Raw genomic sequence first — 15,856 nt, 5'->3', positions numbered from 1 at the left:
TCCTGCTTTGCCAATCCGGTTGTTAAACAAATATAGCTCTACACCCCTGGCCGACATGTCCTTAACATGAAGTCTGAGTTCGAAATATATCTCAAATAATGTATGCACTGTAATTTCCCCAATAAACACAACAGTCTGCAAGGAAATGGTTGTCTCCTGTGTGCTCCACTTCACTTCCTCCTTGGCGCACCGGTAACTATCTCGAAAATAAATAAATAAGTTGGGATAACGGACTTCATATCATTCATATGGAGTGGGGCCAGACTAATGTGGAAGAGCAAATGAAATGGCAGGACAGAAGGCGACACGCCCGTTCTAAGCCGTGTCCCAGTGTATTATGTTGTTACATCGTTTCAGATGTTATGTTTCAGTTGTGCTCTTGATACGCCATTAAAACAGTACAAACACGTTCAGTTTCCTTTTGCTTTTTGTGTCTCCGGTTCACCAAAACATCCATCTGTGATGGAAAAAGAAAGTAATCCAAAAGTAATCAGATTACTTTTGGATTACTTTTTTTTTTAAGACCCGTAACTGTAACTGTATTCGGATTACTTTCAGAGCCATGTATTCAGTAATCAGTAACTGATTACATTTACAAAGTAACCCTCCCAACCCTGTGCACGCGCTAGCTGCCAGAGCACGTGAGAAAAACGAGAAGCATGGCTGCAAGTGGGAGTGCAACTGCCGAGGCGGCTTGTTGACAAAAAAGACGCCAGAAGCGAAATGTGGAAGTATTTGAGCGATATCTCTGACAGTGAGGGCCAGCCTACGGACACCACGAGGCCTTTCTGTGAGACATGTTTAGATCCCTGCAGACCAAGGGAGCCAACACATCAGACTGGGCTAAGCAACTCGCCGACCGGCATCCAGAGCTGTTTAAAGAATTTAAAGGCAGACAGGTTAGCGAATGTGATAGATAACATAATTACATCATGCTCAAGTCATGTCCTCAAATCTAAGTCAAACAAGTGTAATTTATTTTGTGACAAACGAACGTTTTCGTAGTTTGACGAGGCAATTAATGGCAATGATAACTGTCTAATATGGCTATCTTTTTAGCTAACTTACCAATGTGGCTGACATCTGCAATGTACATTTTGTCAATAATTATTTATATTACTGTACTATTACATGTTAATAAAATATAAAGTTAACTATCTGTTAGGATTTGTCTGTGTTAGTATTTTTCGTGTCCTTTTCTATCTTTGGGTTTCCTATTTTATTTTGTAAAGTGTTCACCCCCGTTTCCTGCCTGTTTGCTTTCTGTCGGTTTCCCTCTCTGATTACCCAATTGTGTTCACCTGGTACCTATGTGTTTTCTCCTCCCTCCTCACCTGTCTCGTGTTTATGTGATTAGTCCTGGGTGTATTTAAGTTCTGTGTTTTCTGTCTCTCTTTGTCGGGTTGTCTTGTGATTTGGCTTGTCCTCGGTGAGTGTTCTGTTCTGCCTGTATATATATATAGCCTTGAAATAAAGGAATTCTTTTCACTTTAATCTGCATTTGGGTCCTACCTGCTTCCTTCGCTCTACCGTAACATTACAACCCGACCTCAAATATGGGCCCAGCAGATCCTTTTGAGCAGGAATTATTGGAGTTTACTTTTTCTTTGACTACCTGCTCTGATCAATGGATAGGAGCGGTCAGGGTTCAGCAGCGAGATGCTGCTCTGGCAGAAGCAGTCCACCTTACACTGAGGAATCAAAGTTTGGTGAAATTCTTACCTGCCAGGCTTTTGGATTACCTCACAATTTGTTTTCCCAGGCCTGACAGACCCAGGTCTCCCAACTCCTGTTTTGACACCACACGCATCGGTGTGGTCCGTCTGGCGTCAGCCCCTGCTTCTCACCCAGTGTTTGCTACTGTCCAGGAGCCATTCGCTGGTACTCGTCTGGCCTTTGGAGGTCCACGGAGCCTCCAAACGGCTCCTAAAGGAAGGGGTCGCAAGGCCAGGTTGGCAGCACGAGCCCAAAGGGCCAGGGTTCCAGAACCAGTTCAGCCCCGAGCAGTCATGGTTCCGTGCCCCAGTACCATCCCACATAGCCATGGTACCGTGCTCCAGTACCACCCCACACAGCCATGGATCCGTGTTCCGGTTCCCTGCCCAGCAGCCATGGTTCCGGCTCCAGTGCTGGTCCCAGCAGCCATGGTCCCTGCTCCGGAACCGGACTTTACAGCCATGGTTCCGGCCCTGGTTCCGGCCTTAGCAACCATGGTTACAGCCCCAGTTCTGGCCCCAGCAGACATGGTTCCGGCCCCAGTCCTGGTCCCAGCTGCCATAGTCCCTTCTCAAGTCCTTTCTCAAGTCCCTCCTCTAGTCACTTCCCTAGTCCCTTCTCCAGTCCCCCCTTTAGTCACCTCTCTAGTCCCCTCTCTAGTCCCTCCTCTGGTCCCTTCCCGAGCCCCTCCTCTAGTCTCTCCTCTAGTCCCTTCCCAAGTCCCTTCTCCAGTTTCCTCCAGTTCCCTCTCCAGTCCCCTCTCGAGTCACCTCTCAAGTTCCATCTCTAGTCCCGCCTCTAGTCAATTCCCTAGTCCCATCTCTAGTTCCTCCTCTAGTCACTTCTCGAGTCCCCTCTCCAGTCCACTCTCGAGTTCCCTCCTCGAGTCCCTCCTCTAGTCCCTCCTTTAGTCCCTCCTCGAGTCCCCTCTCTAGTTCCCCTCTCGAGTCCCCTCTCAAGTTCCCCCCTCTAGTCCCTCCTCTAGGCCCTCCTCTAGTCTCTCCTCTAGTCCCCTCTCAAGTTCCCTCCTCTAGTCCCTCCTTTAGTCCCTCCTCTAGTCCCTCCTCGAGTCCCCTCTCTAGTTCCCCTCTCGAGTCCCCTCTCAAGTTCCCTCCTCTAGTCCCTCCTCTAGTCTCTCCTCTAGTCCCCTCTCGAGGTCCCTCCTTTAGTCCCTCCTCGAGTCCCCTCTCTAGTTCCCCTCTCGAGTCTCCTCTCGAGTTTCGTTCTCTAGTTCCTCCTCTGGTCCCTCCTCTAGTCCCCTCTGTAGTCCCTTCCCTAGTCCCTCCTCAGGTCACTTTCCTAGTCCCTTCTCTAGTCCCATCTCAAGTCCCTACTGAAGTGCTGTTGGAGGTCCCGCAGACTACTCTTCTGCCGGGGGTCCTGCCAACCCCAGGTCCTGTGCCGTTGGAGGTCCCGCAGACTACTCTTCTGCCGGGGGTCCTGCCAACCCCATGTCCTGTGCCGTTGGAGGTCCCGCAGACTGCTCTTCTGCCGGGGGTCCTGCCAACTCTTAGTCCGGTGCCGTTGGAGGCCCCGCCGACTTCTCTCCTGCCGGGGGTCCTGCCAACCCTTTGTCCTGTCCCGGCCCCCTGAGTGCACCGGTCCTCGCCCTCGGGCCCGGCCCCCTGACTCTTCCTACCGCTGCCTTCGCCCCTCCATGGTCCCCACCTTGGACTCTGTCTTGCCCCCGGGTCGTCCGCCCGAGTCCCCCTTTTTGGACTCCGCCTTACCCCCGGGCCGTCCGCCCGAGACCCCTTCCTGGTCCTCTGCCTTGCCCCCGGGCCGTCCGCCCGAATCCCCCTTTTTGGACTCTGCCTTAAGGCCCTGACACACCAAGCAGTCACCAGAGGACTAGCCGACGCTGAAGTCGGCTGTTGCCTGGCCGTGTTCTCCTGCGTTTTGGCCATGTGTCGCACGGGAACACACCGCACCGACTTCAGTGCATGAGTGGCAATAACTCTCCTTGCCAGCAGGCGGTGGTAGTGTGTATTCGTCATTCAAAAGAGGCAACAACCGGAAGACAGAGAAGAAGAAGAGTATCTTTTCTCCGTAATATCATACAGAGCTGGCCTCTCCTGGATCAAGGTGATGAGCAGGTCTTCGTTTGCATCATTCCAGATCGCCATGATGAGATGAAAATGAATAGCAGTCTGTGTGTGCCTTCTTAAATCGTTTGTTTACGTCCCTCACTTCCGCTTCGCTTCTCATGCACTGATTTGCTAGCTGAACAGCCAATCAGAGTGATTATTTGGTCCGACTGCCAGACCCGATGCATGGCCGATTCAACATGTTGAATCGGCCATGCATCGGGTCTGGCAGTCCAAATAAGGCGTGTCACGGTCGACGGTGCGGGACACACCAACCTGACTACGGCGCCGCGAATGCCCGACAGCCTCTGACGGCCTCTGACTCCCAAAATCGGGTTGGTGTGTCAGGGCCTTTACCCCCGGGCCGTCCGCCCGAGACCCCTTCCTGGTCCTCTGCCTTGCCCCCGGGCCGTCTGCCCGAGACCCCTTCCTGGTCCTCTGCCGTGCCCCTGGGCGGTCAGTTCAGTCCCGTCCTCCTGACCCCCTCCTCCCACCCTGGTGGCTTAGTGATGATGGGCTCACCTCTACGCACAGCGTCGGCTCTGGAACCTTACTTCTGGATAGGGGTTGGACTCTATTCTTCTCCGGAGTTGCTCAAGGTGTGAGGCGCCGGGCGGGTGTGGGGATACTCACAAGTCCCCGGTTAGGTGCTTCGTTGTTGGAGTTTACCCCAGTGGACGAGAGGGTCGCCTCCCTACGCCTGCGGGTTATGGGGGGAAAACTCTGACTGTTGTGTGTGCTTATGCACCCAACAGCAGTTCAGAGTATACGGCCTTCTTGGAGACCCTGGAAAGAGTCCTTTATGGGGCTCCTGAAGGGGACTCTTTAATCTTGCTGGGAGACTTCAACGCACATGTGGGCAATGATGGAGACACTTGGAGGGGCGTGATTGGGAGGAACGGCCCCCCTGATCTGAACCGGAGTGGTGGTTTGTTACTGGACTTCTGTGCTAGTCATGGATTGGCCATAACAAACACCATAAGGATGCTCATAAGTGTACGTGGTACCAGAGCACCCTAGGCAGAAGGTCCATGATCGATTTCGTTATCGTATCATCGGACCTGAGGCCGTATGTTTTGGACACTCGGGTAAAGAGAGGGGCGGAGTTGTCAACTGATCACCATCTGGTGGTGAGTTGGGTCGAGTGGCGGGGGAAGCCTCTGGATAGACCTGGTAAGCCTAAACGTGTAGTTCGGGTGAACTGGGAACGTCTGGAGGAGGCCCAAGTTCAGGAGACCTTCAACTCGCACCTCCGGCGGAGCTTTTCGTGCATTCCTGTGGAGGTTGGGGACATTGAACCAGAGTGGTCGGTGTTAAAAGCCTCTATTGCCGAAGCCGCGGCGGGGAGCTGTGGTCTCAAGGTCCTAGGTGCCTCAAGGGGCGGTAACCCTCAAACCTCCTGGTGGACACCGGTGGTCAGGGAAGCCGTCCGAGGCAAAGCAGCGGGTGTGGGAGAAGTTCGGAGAAGACATGGAGAAGGACTTTCGGGCGGCACCAAAGTTGTTCTGGAAAACTGTCCGACACCTCAGGAGGGGGAAGCAGGGAACCATCCAAGCTGTATACAGTAAGGATGGGACGTTGTTGACCTCAACTGATGGAGTGTTAGGGCGTTGGAAGGAACACTTTGAGGAACTCCTGAACCCGACGACTCCGCCCTCTATGTTAGAGGCAGAGCTGGAGTATGACGGGGGATCAACACCAATCTCCCGGGGGGAGGTCACTGAGGTCGTCAAACAACTCCACAGTGGCAAAGACCCGGGGGTGGATGAGATCCGCCCGGAAATGCTGAAGGCTCTGGGTGTTGAGGGACTGTCATGGTTGACACGTCTAATCAACGTTGCGTGGAAGTCGGAAACAGTGCCGAAGGAGTGGCAGACCGGGGTGGTGGTTCCCCTTTTTAAAAAGGGGGATCAGAGGGTGTGTGCCAATTACAGAGGCATCACACTACTCAGCCTCCCCGGGAAAGTTTACTCCAAGGTACTCGAAAGGAGGGTCAGGCCGATTGTCGAACCTCAGATTGAGGAGGAACAATGCGGATTCCGTCCTGGTCGTGGAACGACGGATCAGCTTTTTACTCTCGCAAGGATCCTGGAGGGGGCTTGGGAGTACGCTTATCCGGTCTACATGTGTTTTGTAGACTTGGAGAAGGCGTATGACCGGGTTCCCAGGGAGTTACTGTGGGAGGTGCTGCGGGAGTATGGGGTGAGGGGGTCTCTACTCAGGGCCATCCAATCTCTGTACTCCCAAAGCGAGAGCTGTGTCCGGGTCCTCGGCAGTAAGTCGGACCCATTTCCGGTGAGGGTTGGCCTCCGCCAGGGCTGCGCTTTGTCACCAATCCTGTTTGTAATATACATGGATGGGATTTCGAGGCGTAGTCGTGGGGGAGGGGGTCTGCGGTTCAGTGGACTAAGGATTGCACCACTGCTTTTTGCAGATGATGTGGTTCTGATGGCTTCATCGGTCTGCGACCTTCAGCACTCACTGGATCGGTTCGCAACCGAGTGTGAAGCGGCTGGGATGAGGATCAGCACCTCCAAATCTGAGGCCATGGTTCTCAGCAGGAAACCGATGGACTGTCCACTCCAAGTAGGGAATGAGTCCTTACCCCAAGTGAAGGAGTTCAAGTATCTCGGGGTCTTGTTCTCAAGTGAGGGAACAATGGAGCGTGAGATGGGCCGGAGAATCGGAGCAGCGGGAGCGGTACTGCAGTCGCTTTACCGCACCGTTGTGACGAAAAGAGAGCTGAGCCAGAAGGAAAAGCTCTCTGTCTACTGGGCCATTTTCGTTCCTACCCTCACCTATGGTCATGAAGGATGGGTCATGACCGAAAGAACGAGATCGCGGATACAAGCGGCCGAGATGGGTTTCCTCCGCCGGGTGGCTGGTGTCTCCCTTAGAGATAAGGTGAGAAGTTCGGTCATCAGGGAGGGACTCGGAGTTGAGCCGCTCCTCCTTCGCGTCGAAAGAAGCCAGTTGAGGTGGTTCGGGCACCTAGTTAGGATGCCACCTGGGCGCCTCCCTAGGGAGGTGTTCCAGGCACGTCCAGCTGGGAAGAGACCAAGGGGTAGACCTAGGACCAGGTGGAGGGATTATATCTCTTCGCTGGCCTGGGAGCGCCTTGGGATCCCCCAGTCAGAGCTGGTTGATGTCGCCAGGGAAAAGAAAGTTTGGGGCTCTCTGCTGGAACTGCTACCCCCGCGTCCCGACCACGGATAAGCGGGAGAAGATGGATGGATGGATGAAAATAATAAAAGAAAAATATCGAAAAAGAATCGGAATCGCAATTCTTGACTTGGTATCGGTATCGAAACCAAAATGTTGGTATCGTGACAACACTAGTGTGTGTGTGTGTGTGTGTGTGTGTGTGTGTGTGTGTGTGTGTGTGTGTGTGTGTGTGTGTGTGTGTGTGTGTGTGTGTGTGTGTGTGTGTGTGTGTGTGTGTGTGTGTGTGTGTGTGTGTGTGTGTGTGTGTGTGTGTGTGTGTGTGTTATTTTGGCAGCTGTTTTTGTCTTAGTCTTTAGACGAAAAGTTTATTTAGTTATTAGTTTTAGTCACATTTTAGTCATTTCTATCCTTCATAGTTTTAGTCTAGTTTTAGTCAACGAAAACTCAAAACGTTTTAGTCGATGAAAAATGACATTTTAGTCAACTTTTAGTCAAAATGTTTTCTTTCTTTAAACCAATTCAGTTAGGCAAATACAGGTTCCTGACATTGGAATCAAGGTGACAGCATCAAGTGTTGAAATTCGTAAAGCAACATTTCACTCTCTAAACACTTTAATTGTGTAATATCTAGGGATCGTTAAGGTTTTCTACAGTACTACTAATCTTATCCATACTGCTTATCGATCCGGTACTTTAACAGTATTCTTGTATTTACTATTTGTTAAAGGGAAAAACTAACAAATTGTTAACCGAATTAATTGCTTTATTTAAATGTGAAATAAATGAAATATATATAATTATGTTAACATATTTTACTGTACTTGAGTAAAATGTTGAGGTACTTGCACTTTACTGGAGTATTTAAATGTTTTGCTACTGTGTACTTCACTCCTCTCCAGTTCAGAGGTAAATGGTGTACTTCTACTCCACAACATGTATTTAATCCCTTTAGTTACTTTTAGGGTTGCCAACCGTCCCGTATTAGCCGGGACGTCCCGTATTTGAGCCAAAAGGGGCGTGTCCCGTACGGGACTTTGTTTGTCCCGGACTCCGGTGTAAAGGGAAAAATAAAAAATATGTTTCTGTTTGCGCGCAATGCAGTGTGTCTGGCTGCGTGCCTGTGTGTTTGTGTGCTGTATGCGAAGGGCGCTAGGACCGCTCAGTTGACTGGGCAGGCACAATGCTTAGTTCATGATCGCGTTCACACCAAAAAGAGCCGGTACTAAAAGTAGTTCATGCAAACCTTTTTACCCCCTCGAAAGTCCCTGCTAGAGAGCAGGGACTTTCGAGCGGCTCTTTTTTGAGAAAAGAGCTATATTCCTGATTGGCTGGGCGAATTGCAAACCACGCCCCGTAAAACTCCCAAAAAGTTTTATTATCCTCGCATTAGCATTATTAGCATTAGCCCAGCGCAGAAACGCAGAGAGACTAACTTATGGCAACACAAAATAAAACATGGGAGCGGTGGAGATGAGGAGGTGTCGGCGTTCTGGCGATTTACTCGGAAGGCTTCAGTAGAAGCTGCTGGGAGTCCCAGCAGCCAGTCCCCAACTCCGGGGACTTCCGGCCGGGGACTTTGGGCGGCAGTATACGCCGTGAAGTGGTTTGCGGCCTGCCAGTAAACCCAAAGCAGAAGAAGAAGAAGTGACGTCAGCGGCTTCATTTGCCTAATCCACCCCCAGGGACTTTTTCCGGTGTGAACGCGATCTGTTTAGTTCATGCGAACTAAATTCGCATGAACCTTTGTGGGAAAAGTACCGCAGTGTGAACGCAGCTAATGGGGCTCTAGGAGGAGATTATAGGTGATAACGTTTTATATTGGACACCCCAATACTTTACAATGCCTGACAGTGACCAATCAAACCTGATTCTGATCCTTACAGTTTTTAAGGAAGTCTGAAGTGCAGATTGTGGGAGAAACTTCTGTGTAGCAATGCAGTGGGAGTCACCGACTCAGGAAGGAGACACGGGGAGAGCAGGAGCTTTGATGTCAAACACTGATGGTTTATTTAAGAGCTTCGGCCGAAGAATTCACAAAACAAGTCCAAGAGCCAGAGGTTCTGACTTCACGGTAGAGTTGCCACGTCAATTCTAAAGAACTCTACCCAAGACCCATGTGTTTAGCTAGTTCAGAGAGAATAATCAACATTGTGCATAACAAGATAGAATGATAACACCTCTATCAGCTGACGCCAACAGGCAGGAACAGGGAGACAGGACACTGAGAGCACAGCAGCCAAGTTTACAGGTGCGTGTGCTCAGTCAGGACAGTATGAACTGATAAACTGGGTCAAAGTTATGGGCTTTGGAAAATATTTCCCCAACAGCAGATAAGTTAAAGTGGACCTATCATGCTATATTTGAAACACATATTGTAGGGCCATACCTATATAAAACATGTTTGTGAATTTTCTTTTTCAAAATACCAAACAGATCATGCATTTTAGCCATGCCTCATTTCGCTCTATTTGCTCTTTTCCAGCCCTGTTTTTGCAAGGGCTGATTCTGCTTTTGTGGTAGACTACAGCGCCACTTACAGGCCTGGCATATGTACTACAGCGTCTCCAGCGCGTTCGAGCGGTCTCTCATTCCCCTGATAGGTGGAGAGTTGCCCATATAGGCGGAGCACCCCTTTTCTGACGTCAGAAAAATTCAAATAATAATCAGCTCCGTTGCAGCCCCGTTTTTAGAGATTTGCACGGAGGAAAAGAGAGAGGGTTGTGTTTTCTGACACTTGGTGAGTTCCCTGAAACACCGGGGACACATATTCATGTATAAAAGACGTACTAAAGTGCATTTTGTGTGATAGGTCCCCTTTAAATCAGAGGATGTATTACACAGAAAATACATGTAATCAAATGAATAAGCCAATGCTATAATTAAAAAACAGAAACTTTCTGTGACATTAAACATCCAACATCAAGACTCTGACAACAACTGAAAAAGAAACCAGAACTTGAATGCACACAAGACTAATCTCAAGAACAAGACACAGGTGGGGAGGGAATAGAAATACAGGGGCCCCAGGTGAACACAATCAGGTAATGAAACAGGAGGGGGGGAGTTATGAAGGTAAGGAGAGATATAAGTATTGTGGGAAAAACACATGCAATGTTTTGGAGAATTCAGAGGAAAATATGAGAGAATCCTCCACATTAAAACTACTTTTTAAGCACCTTAGAGATGACAGTTTTGTCAAAAGTGACTTTCGGTAATATCTGATACTGTGTAGGCTATTGGACCAAGCTACAATTTACGGTAGCTACATTACGGCTGTGTCTGTAATTTTTTTAACATTTTAGCCTATGAAGACGGGTCACTTCATGCCACACCATGTTTTTGAGCCTGGGACTTCAGATTGTCATTTCCATAACTACACTGTAGCTGTGCATATGACAATTAAGCGTTTGAACCTTTGAACCTTGATCCTTGAACCTTCACTGTATGAAGCACCGCCCTGATCTGAGTGCAGGCTGTCAGCTTCTTCTTCTTCCTCTTCTCCACCTGTAGTTGGAGAGAATGCTGGAGGGCAGTGCAGTCCGAGCTCAGAAGCAGTTGGTGTTGTTGCACAGGGAGGATGGCCCCCCACCCAAAGGGACGGCCGAGTGGCTGAACATGCGCAGCTGGATCTCCAGACACCATCACCTGTCCTGTCCCCGCAGAGTGTTCTCCCGGAGGAGTCTACCTAAGCTGGTAAAGATCCCCAACCTAAGTCTTTTAATGGCTGGTCTGGCCCAGCATATCATTCATATTTATCTACATTCTCATATCATTTTATAATATACTGTAATACAGTATAGTTTGCCATACATTGTCGTATATTCATTTTCCTACGTTTTGTAGGTCTTTTGTATGTGTCAGGGGTGTCCAAACCTTTTTCAAAGTACGCCAGATTTGATAATGTGAATATGCCCGGGGGCCAATAGTCCTGTCTGCCATTTTTTAAACATTACTGTAACATAAAATACACTGTTATATCACCATTTTCAATTATCTTTATTTTTGAAATGGCAATATAACTAAATATAAGACACTAAGGCAGGTGTGAACAACTCTAAAATAAAGTGGGGTGCCAGTCAGAATCAGAACAGAAATTGTTCAGTGAATCCATACACAAATTAATTAATTCTGGAAATATTATGCAATACAAAGTGTGCGCAGTGTGTGTGGTGAAAAGAGTCAATATTCACTGTTACATGTCTGATATGTGTAATATGTAATGTAAAGCACTAAAAGCATTTGGAAAATTGAATCCACGTTCTCTATCGTATAGACGAGGCCGAAACGGAAACACGGATTCGGATTCCGAATCCAATACACTTTGTTAACGGCTCCCAAAGTGGGTAGGTCTGAGGACGAAGCGCTTGCGGCTCCGTGTGTACGCCCTATACGATCATTTCCTGAAAACAATGACGGCATAGCCCTGCCTCTCCCCACCTCTCCTGCTCACCCCCACGCCACCCGCGTCATTGCTGATGTGTTTCGCCAACAACAATGGCGGATCACAGGGTTGCGTTCGTGCTCCAGACGCTACTGACCATGATACAGATTTTAGTGCAAAATCTACAGCTCCTCTACCACAACCATCAGCAACAATAATAATATAATATAATAATAATAATAATCAGTCTTCAATCAGTCTTATTCGCTGCTTTTGTGGCGGAAGTACAGCGCCACTTACAGGCCCGGCATATGTACTACAGCGTCTCCAGCGTTTTCGAGCGGTCTCGTGTGAACAGACACGTTTCTTGAGCCGTTTTCGTGTGGACGGAAGACTTATTTGAAAACGACTAACCCCTAGATTCCACCGGATCCGTCTGCGGCGCGTACGGCCGCGTTACGTCCGCGTTACGGCCGCGTTAAGGCCGCGTTAAGGCCGCATTACGGCCGCGTTAAGGCCGCATTACGGCCGCGTTAAGGCCGCATTACGGCCGCGTTACGGCCGCGTAACTAGTCTAGTCAATGGGTGCTATTCAACCAGACGTGCCGCGTTACGGCTAGAAGCGTCCCAGAAGCGTCTCGGCGCTGGGCTCCGCTAAAAATAGGCGGCTGGTCTATTTTCTACGGGACGCGAGGCGTTGCATAGTGCCGGGCAGGAAGTGGACTGGTCAGAGCATCCAGTCAATCCCCAAAATAAACAAATTTTGCAGACCCTATCCCTCCGTAGTCTTTCAAGAGAGAGAAATGCCAGCGTTCTCCTCCGGTTTACAGGCACTGTGTAAATTATATATATAGAATAATTATGATGATGAATGCATTTTTTTACCACTAAAATACAGCAACACATCTATGATTCATGTCGTTTATAACTGGAATATTACAATTATTCTTAACTTCGTCTGTACAAAGTAGCCTGTCCAGGAAGTATGCCCAAATTAACAAAAACTGCGAGCCGGCCCAGCACGCAAGACGCTCCGCTTCTGAAACGCGCCCAGTAGGGTTTGACGCTGTAAGAGGTCGGAACAAAACCACGGCGCAGACGGACCCGGTGGAATCCCGGGGTTAGGTTATTTTGTGTTTTCGTCTCCATTTCGTCTCCGTGTGGACAGGGCCTAAACAAATGTATTCTGTTTGACAGTGCTACCGGGCCATAAATAATATATCATAAGACCGGAGCTGCGGGCCGTATTAAATCTGACGGCCCGCTGGCCAATCTTTGGACATTCCTGGTATATGTACATTTCAATTTGGTGCAAATACTTATCCTTAATCTTTTGTATTGTGTGTGTGTGTGTGTGTGTGTGTGTGTGTGTGTGTGTGTGTGTGTGTGTGTGTGTGTGTGTGTGTGTGTGTGTGTGTGTGTGTGTGTGTGTGTGTGTGTGTGTGTGTGTGTGTGTGTGTGTGTGTGTGTGTGTGTGTGTGTGTGTGTGTGTGTGTGTGTGTGTGTGTGTGTGTGTGTGTGTGTGTGTGTGTGTGTGTGTGTGTGTGTGTGTGTGTGTGTGTGTGTGTGTGTGTGTGTGTGTGTGTGTGTGTGTGTGTGTGTGTGTGTGTGTGTGTGTGTGTGTGTGTGTGCAGAGAGAGTTGTATCAGCGTGTGTTTGAAAAAGGTCCGGATCGTCATTCCGACTTCTCTCGCCTGGCCAGGGTTCTGACAGGAAACAGCATCGCCCTGGTGCTGGGTGGAGGGGGCGCCAGGTACTTTATATACACTTTATAAACAAACACATTCAGTACATCAGCAAGACTCAATGAGACATTGTTTACCCTGCAATCAAATCTGACACAAGTTCCACACATTAGTTATGTTTTTTCCACGAAAGGTATAATATCAAACATCTGCATTGAAATATCATATTTAAGTTTCAGATCTTTGTAATTTCACATTTTAGAACCTGTTCTTTTTTTTTACGATACCTGGCAAGCAGTGTTAGAGTAACGCAGGTTTTTTTTTAATCATATAAACTTAACACAAAAAGTAAGGACATTTGTGTTTTGTAGATTATTTTCTTATTGTAACAATGTTTTTTGGCAATACATCTTATACTGTTGGAAAGCCTGTTTCCTTACCTTTCAAATGGTGCCACATTTGCAAGAAACATGCATTTGTGGGATCAGCAGCAGAGGTGAATATGTGGGTTGCGCCCATGAAAATGTGACAAATCTCCTCTGCCAATGCCAAACAGCTTTTTTTGCTGCTTGTTTGGTGTTGTTTGGTGGATTGGATGATTGAAGTCGGAGGAAACAAGACATATTGGTAACAATTTATTTGTTAACAATGTATTATTTTAACAAGCAGCCTCAGTAGCGTGTGGAAGAACCAAACACAGCCAAAACAGCCTCTCCCCCTCATGCTGTCACCAGCCTGCTCACACTCTGCTGTGGGATGTGTTGGTCACTCTTACCTCATTCACACCAACGGTGTTTCAGGGCCGGTTCGGAGCTGGAGCTTGAAAAGCACCGGGTTTTCCTGTTCACACCGGTTTGGCTTTATGAAGCAGGCACGCAAACGGTTACGTCATGACGCAAACGATGACGCAATGACGCAGCATCAGTCGGACTCTGGGTGGTGTGAAAAGAGCCGGAGCTAAACCGAAGAACCTGAAAAGTTGCGTTGGTGTGAATGAGGTATCTGACAGCAAGCTGATCCCACAAGAGTTCAATGGGGGGGGGGGGGGGGGTCAGGACTGCAGGCCATTCCATCCTCTCCACTCCCAATCTAATGGTGCAGCAATCAGCAAAGCGTTCTCCACGTCTTCTCCACACTGTGAACATAATGTTCCTCCACATGTTGAGGTTCCAGTGCTCTGAACATAATGTTCCTCCACATGTTGAGGTTCCAGTGCTCTGAACATAATGTTCCTCCTCATGTTGAGGTTCCAGTGCTCTGAACATAACGTTCCTCCACATGTTGAGGTTCCAGTGCTCTGAACATAATGTTCCTCCACATGTTGAGGTTCCAGTGCTCTGAACATAATGTTCCTCCTCATGTTGAGGTTCCAGTGCTCTGAACATAACGTTCCTCCACATGTTGAGGTTCCAGTGCTCTGAACATAATGTTCCTCCACATGTTGAGGTTCCAGTGCTCTGAACATAATGTTCCTCCACATGTTGAGGTTCCAGTGCTCTGAACATAATGTTCCTCCACATGTTGAGGTTCCAGTGCTCTGAACATAATGTTCCTCCACATGTTGAGGTTCCAGTGCTCTGAACATACTGTTCCTCCACATGTTGAGGTTCCAGTGCTCTGAACATAATGTTCCTCCACATGTTGAGGTTCCAGTGCTCTGAACATAATGTTCCTCCACATGTTGAGGTTCCAGTGCTCTGAACATAATGTTCCTCCACATGTTGAGGTTCCAGTGCTGTGAACATAATGTTCCTCCTCATGTTGAGGTTCCAGTGCTCTGAACATAATGTTCCTCCTCATGTTGAGGTTCCAGTGCTCTGAACATAACATTCCTCCACATGTTGAGGTTCCAGTGCTCTGAACATAACGTTCCTCCACATGTTGAGGTTCCAATGCTCTGAACATAACGTTCCTCCACATGTTGAGGTTCCAGTGCTCTGAACATAATGTTCCTCCACATGTTGAGGTTCCAGTGCTCTGAACATAATGTTCCCCCACATGTTGAGGTTCCAGTGCTCTGGACATAATGTTCCTCCACATGTTGAGGTTACAGTGCTCTGAACATAATGTTCCTCCTCATGTTGAGGTTCCAGTGCTCTGAACATAATGTTCCTCCACACGTTGAGGTACCAGTGCTCTGAACATAATGTTCCTCCACATGTTGAGGTTCCAGTGCTCTGAACATAGCGTTCCTCCACATGTTGAGGTTCCAGTGCTCTGAACATAATGTTCCTCCACACGTTGAGGTTCCAGTGCTCTGAACATAACGTTCCTCCTCATGTTGAGTTTCCAGTGCTCTGAACATAATGTTCCTCCACATGTAGAGGTTCCAGTGCTCTGAACATAACGTTCCTCCACATGTTGAGGTTCCAGTGCTCTGAACATAATGTTCCTCCACATGTGGAGGTTCCAGTGCTCTGAACATAACGTTCCTCCACATGTTGAGGTTCCAGTGCTCTGAACATAACGTTCCTCCACATGTTGAGGTTCCAGTGCTCTGAACATAGTGTTCCTCCACATGTTGAGGTTCCAATGCTCTGAACATAATGTTCCTCCACATGTTGGGTTCCAGTGCTCTGAACATAATGTTCCTCCTCATGTTGAGGTTCCAATGCTCTGAACATAGTGTTCCTCCACATGTTGAGGTTCCAATGCTCTGAACATAATGTTCCTCCACATGTTGGGGTTCCAGTGCTCAGAACATAATGTTCCTCCACATGTTGAGGTTCCAGTGCTCTGAACATAATGTTCCTCCACATGTTGAGGTTCCAGTGCTCTGAACATAAGTGTTCCTCCACATGTTGAGGTTCCAGTGCTCTGAA

At 48.5% G+C, this 15,856-nt stretch overlaps 1 protein-coding gene across 2 annotated transcripts in view; it reads left to right on the top strand.

The window, feature by feature from the left end:
- pnpla7b (patatin-like phospholipase domain containing 7b) overlaps positions 1-15,856 on the top strand; it is a 94,710-nt gene that overhangs the window by 55,246 nt on the left and 23,608 nt on the right. For both annotated transcript variants that reach the window (XM_034090721.2, XM_034090722.2), the window contains exons 24-25: positions 10,479-10,661; positions 12,984-13,102. In XM_034090721.2, coding sequence (XP_033946612.1) covers positions 10,479-10,661; positions 12,984-13,102 — 302 coding nt within the window. The remainder of the gene's footprint in view (positions 1-10,478; positions 10,662-12,983; positions 13,103-15,856) is intronic.

This window comes from Pseudochaenichthys georgianus, chromosome 9, assembly GCF_902827115.2.
Source record: "Pseudochaenichthys georgianus chromosome 9, fPseGeo1.2, whole genome shotgun sequence".
NCBI classification, from domain to species: domain Eukaryota; kingdom Metazoa; phylum Chordata; class Actinopteri; order Perciformes; family Channichthyidae; genus Pseudochaenichthys; species Pseudochaenichthys georgianus.
The sequence above is the reverse complement of the archived record's forward strand: the minus strand, read 5'-3'. Positions and strand labels throughout refer to the sequence as shown.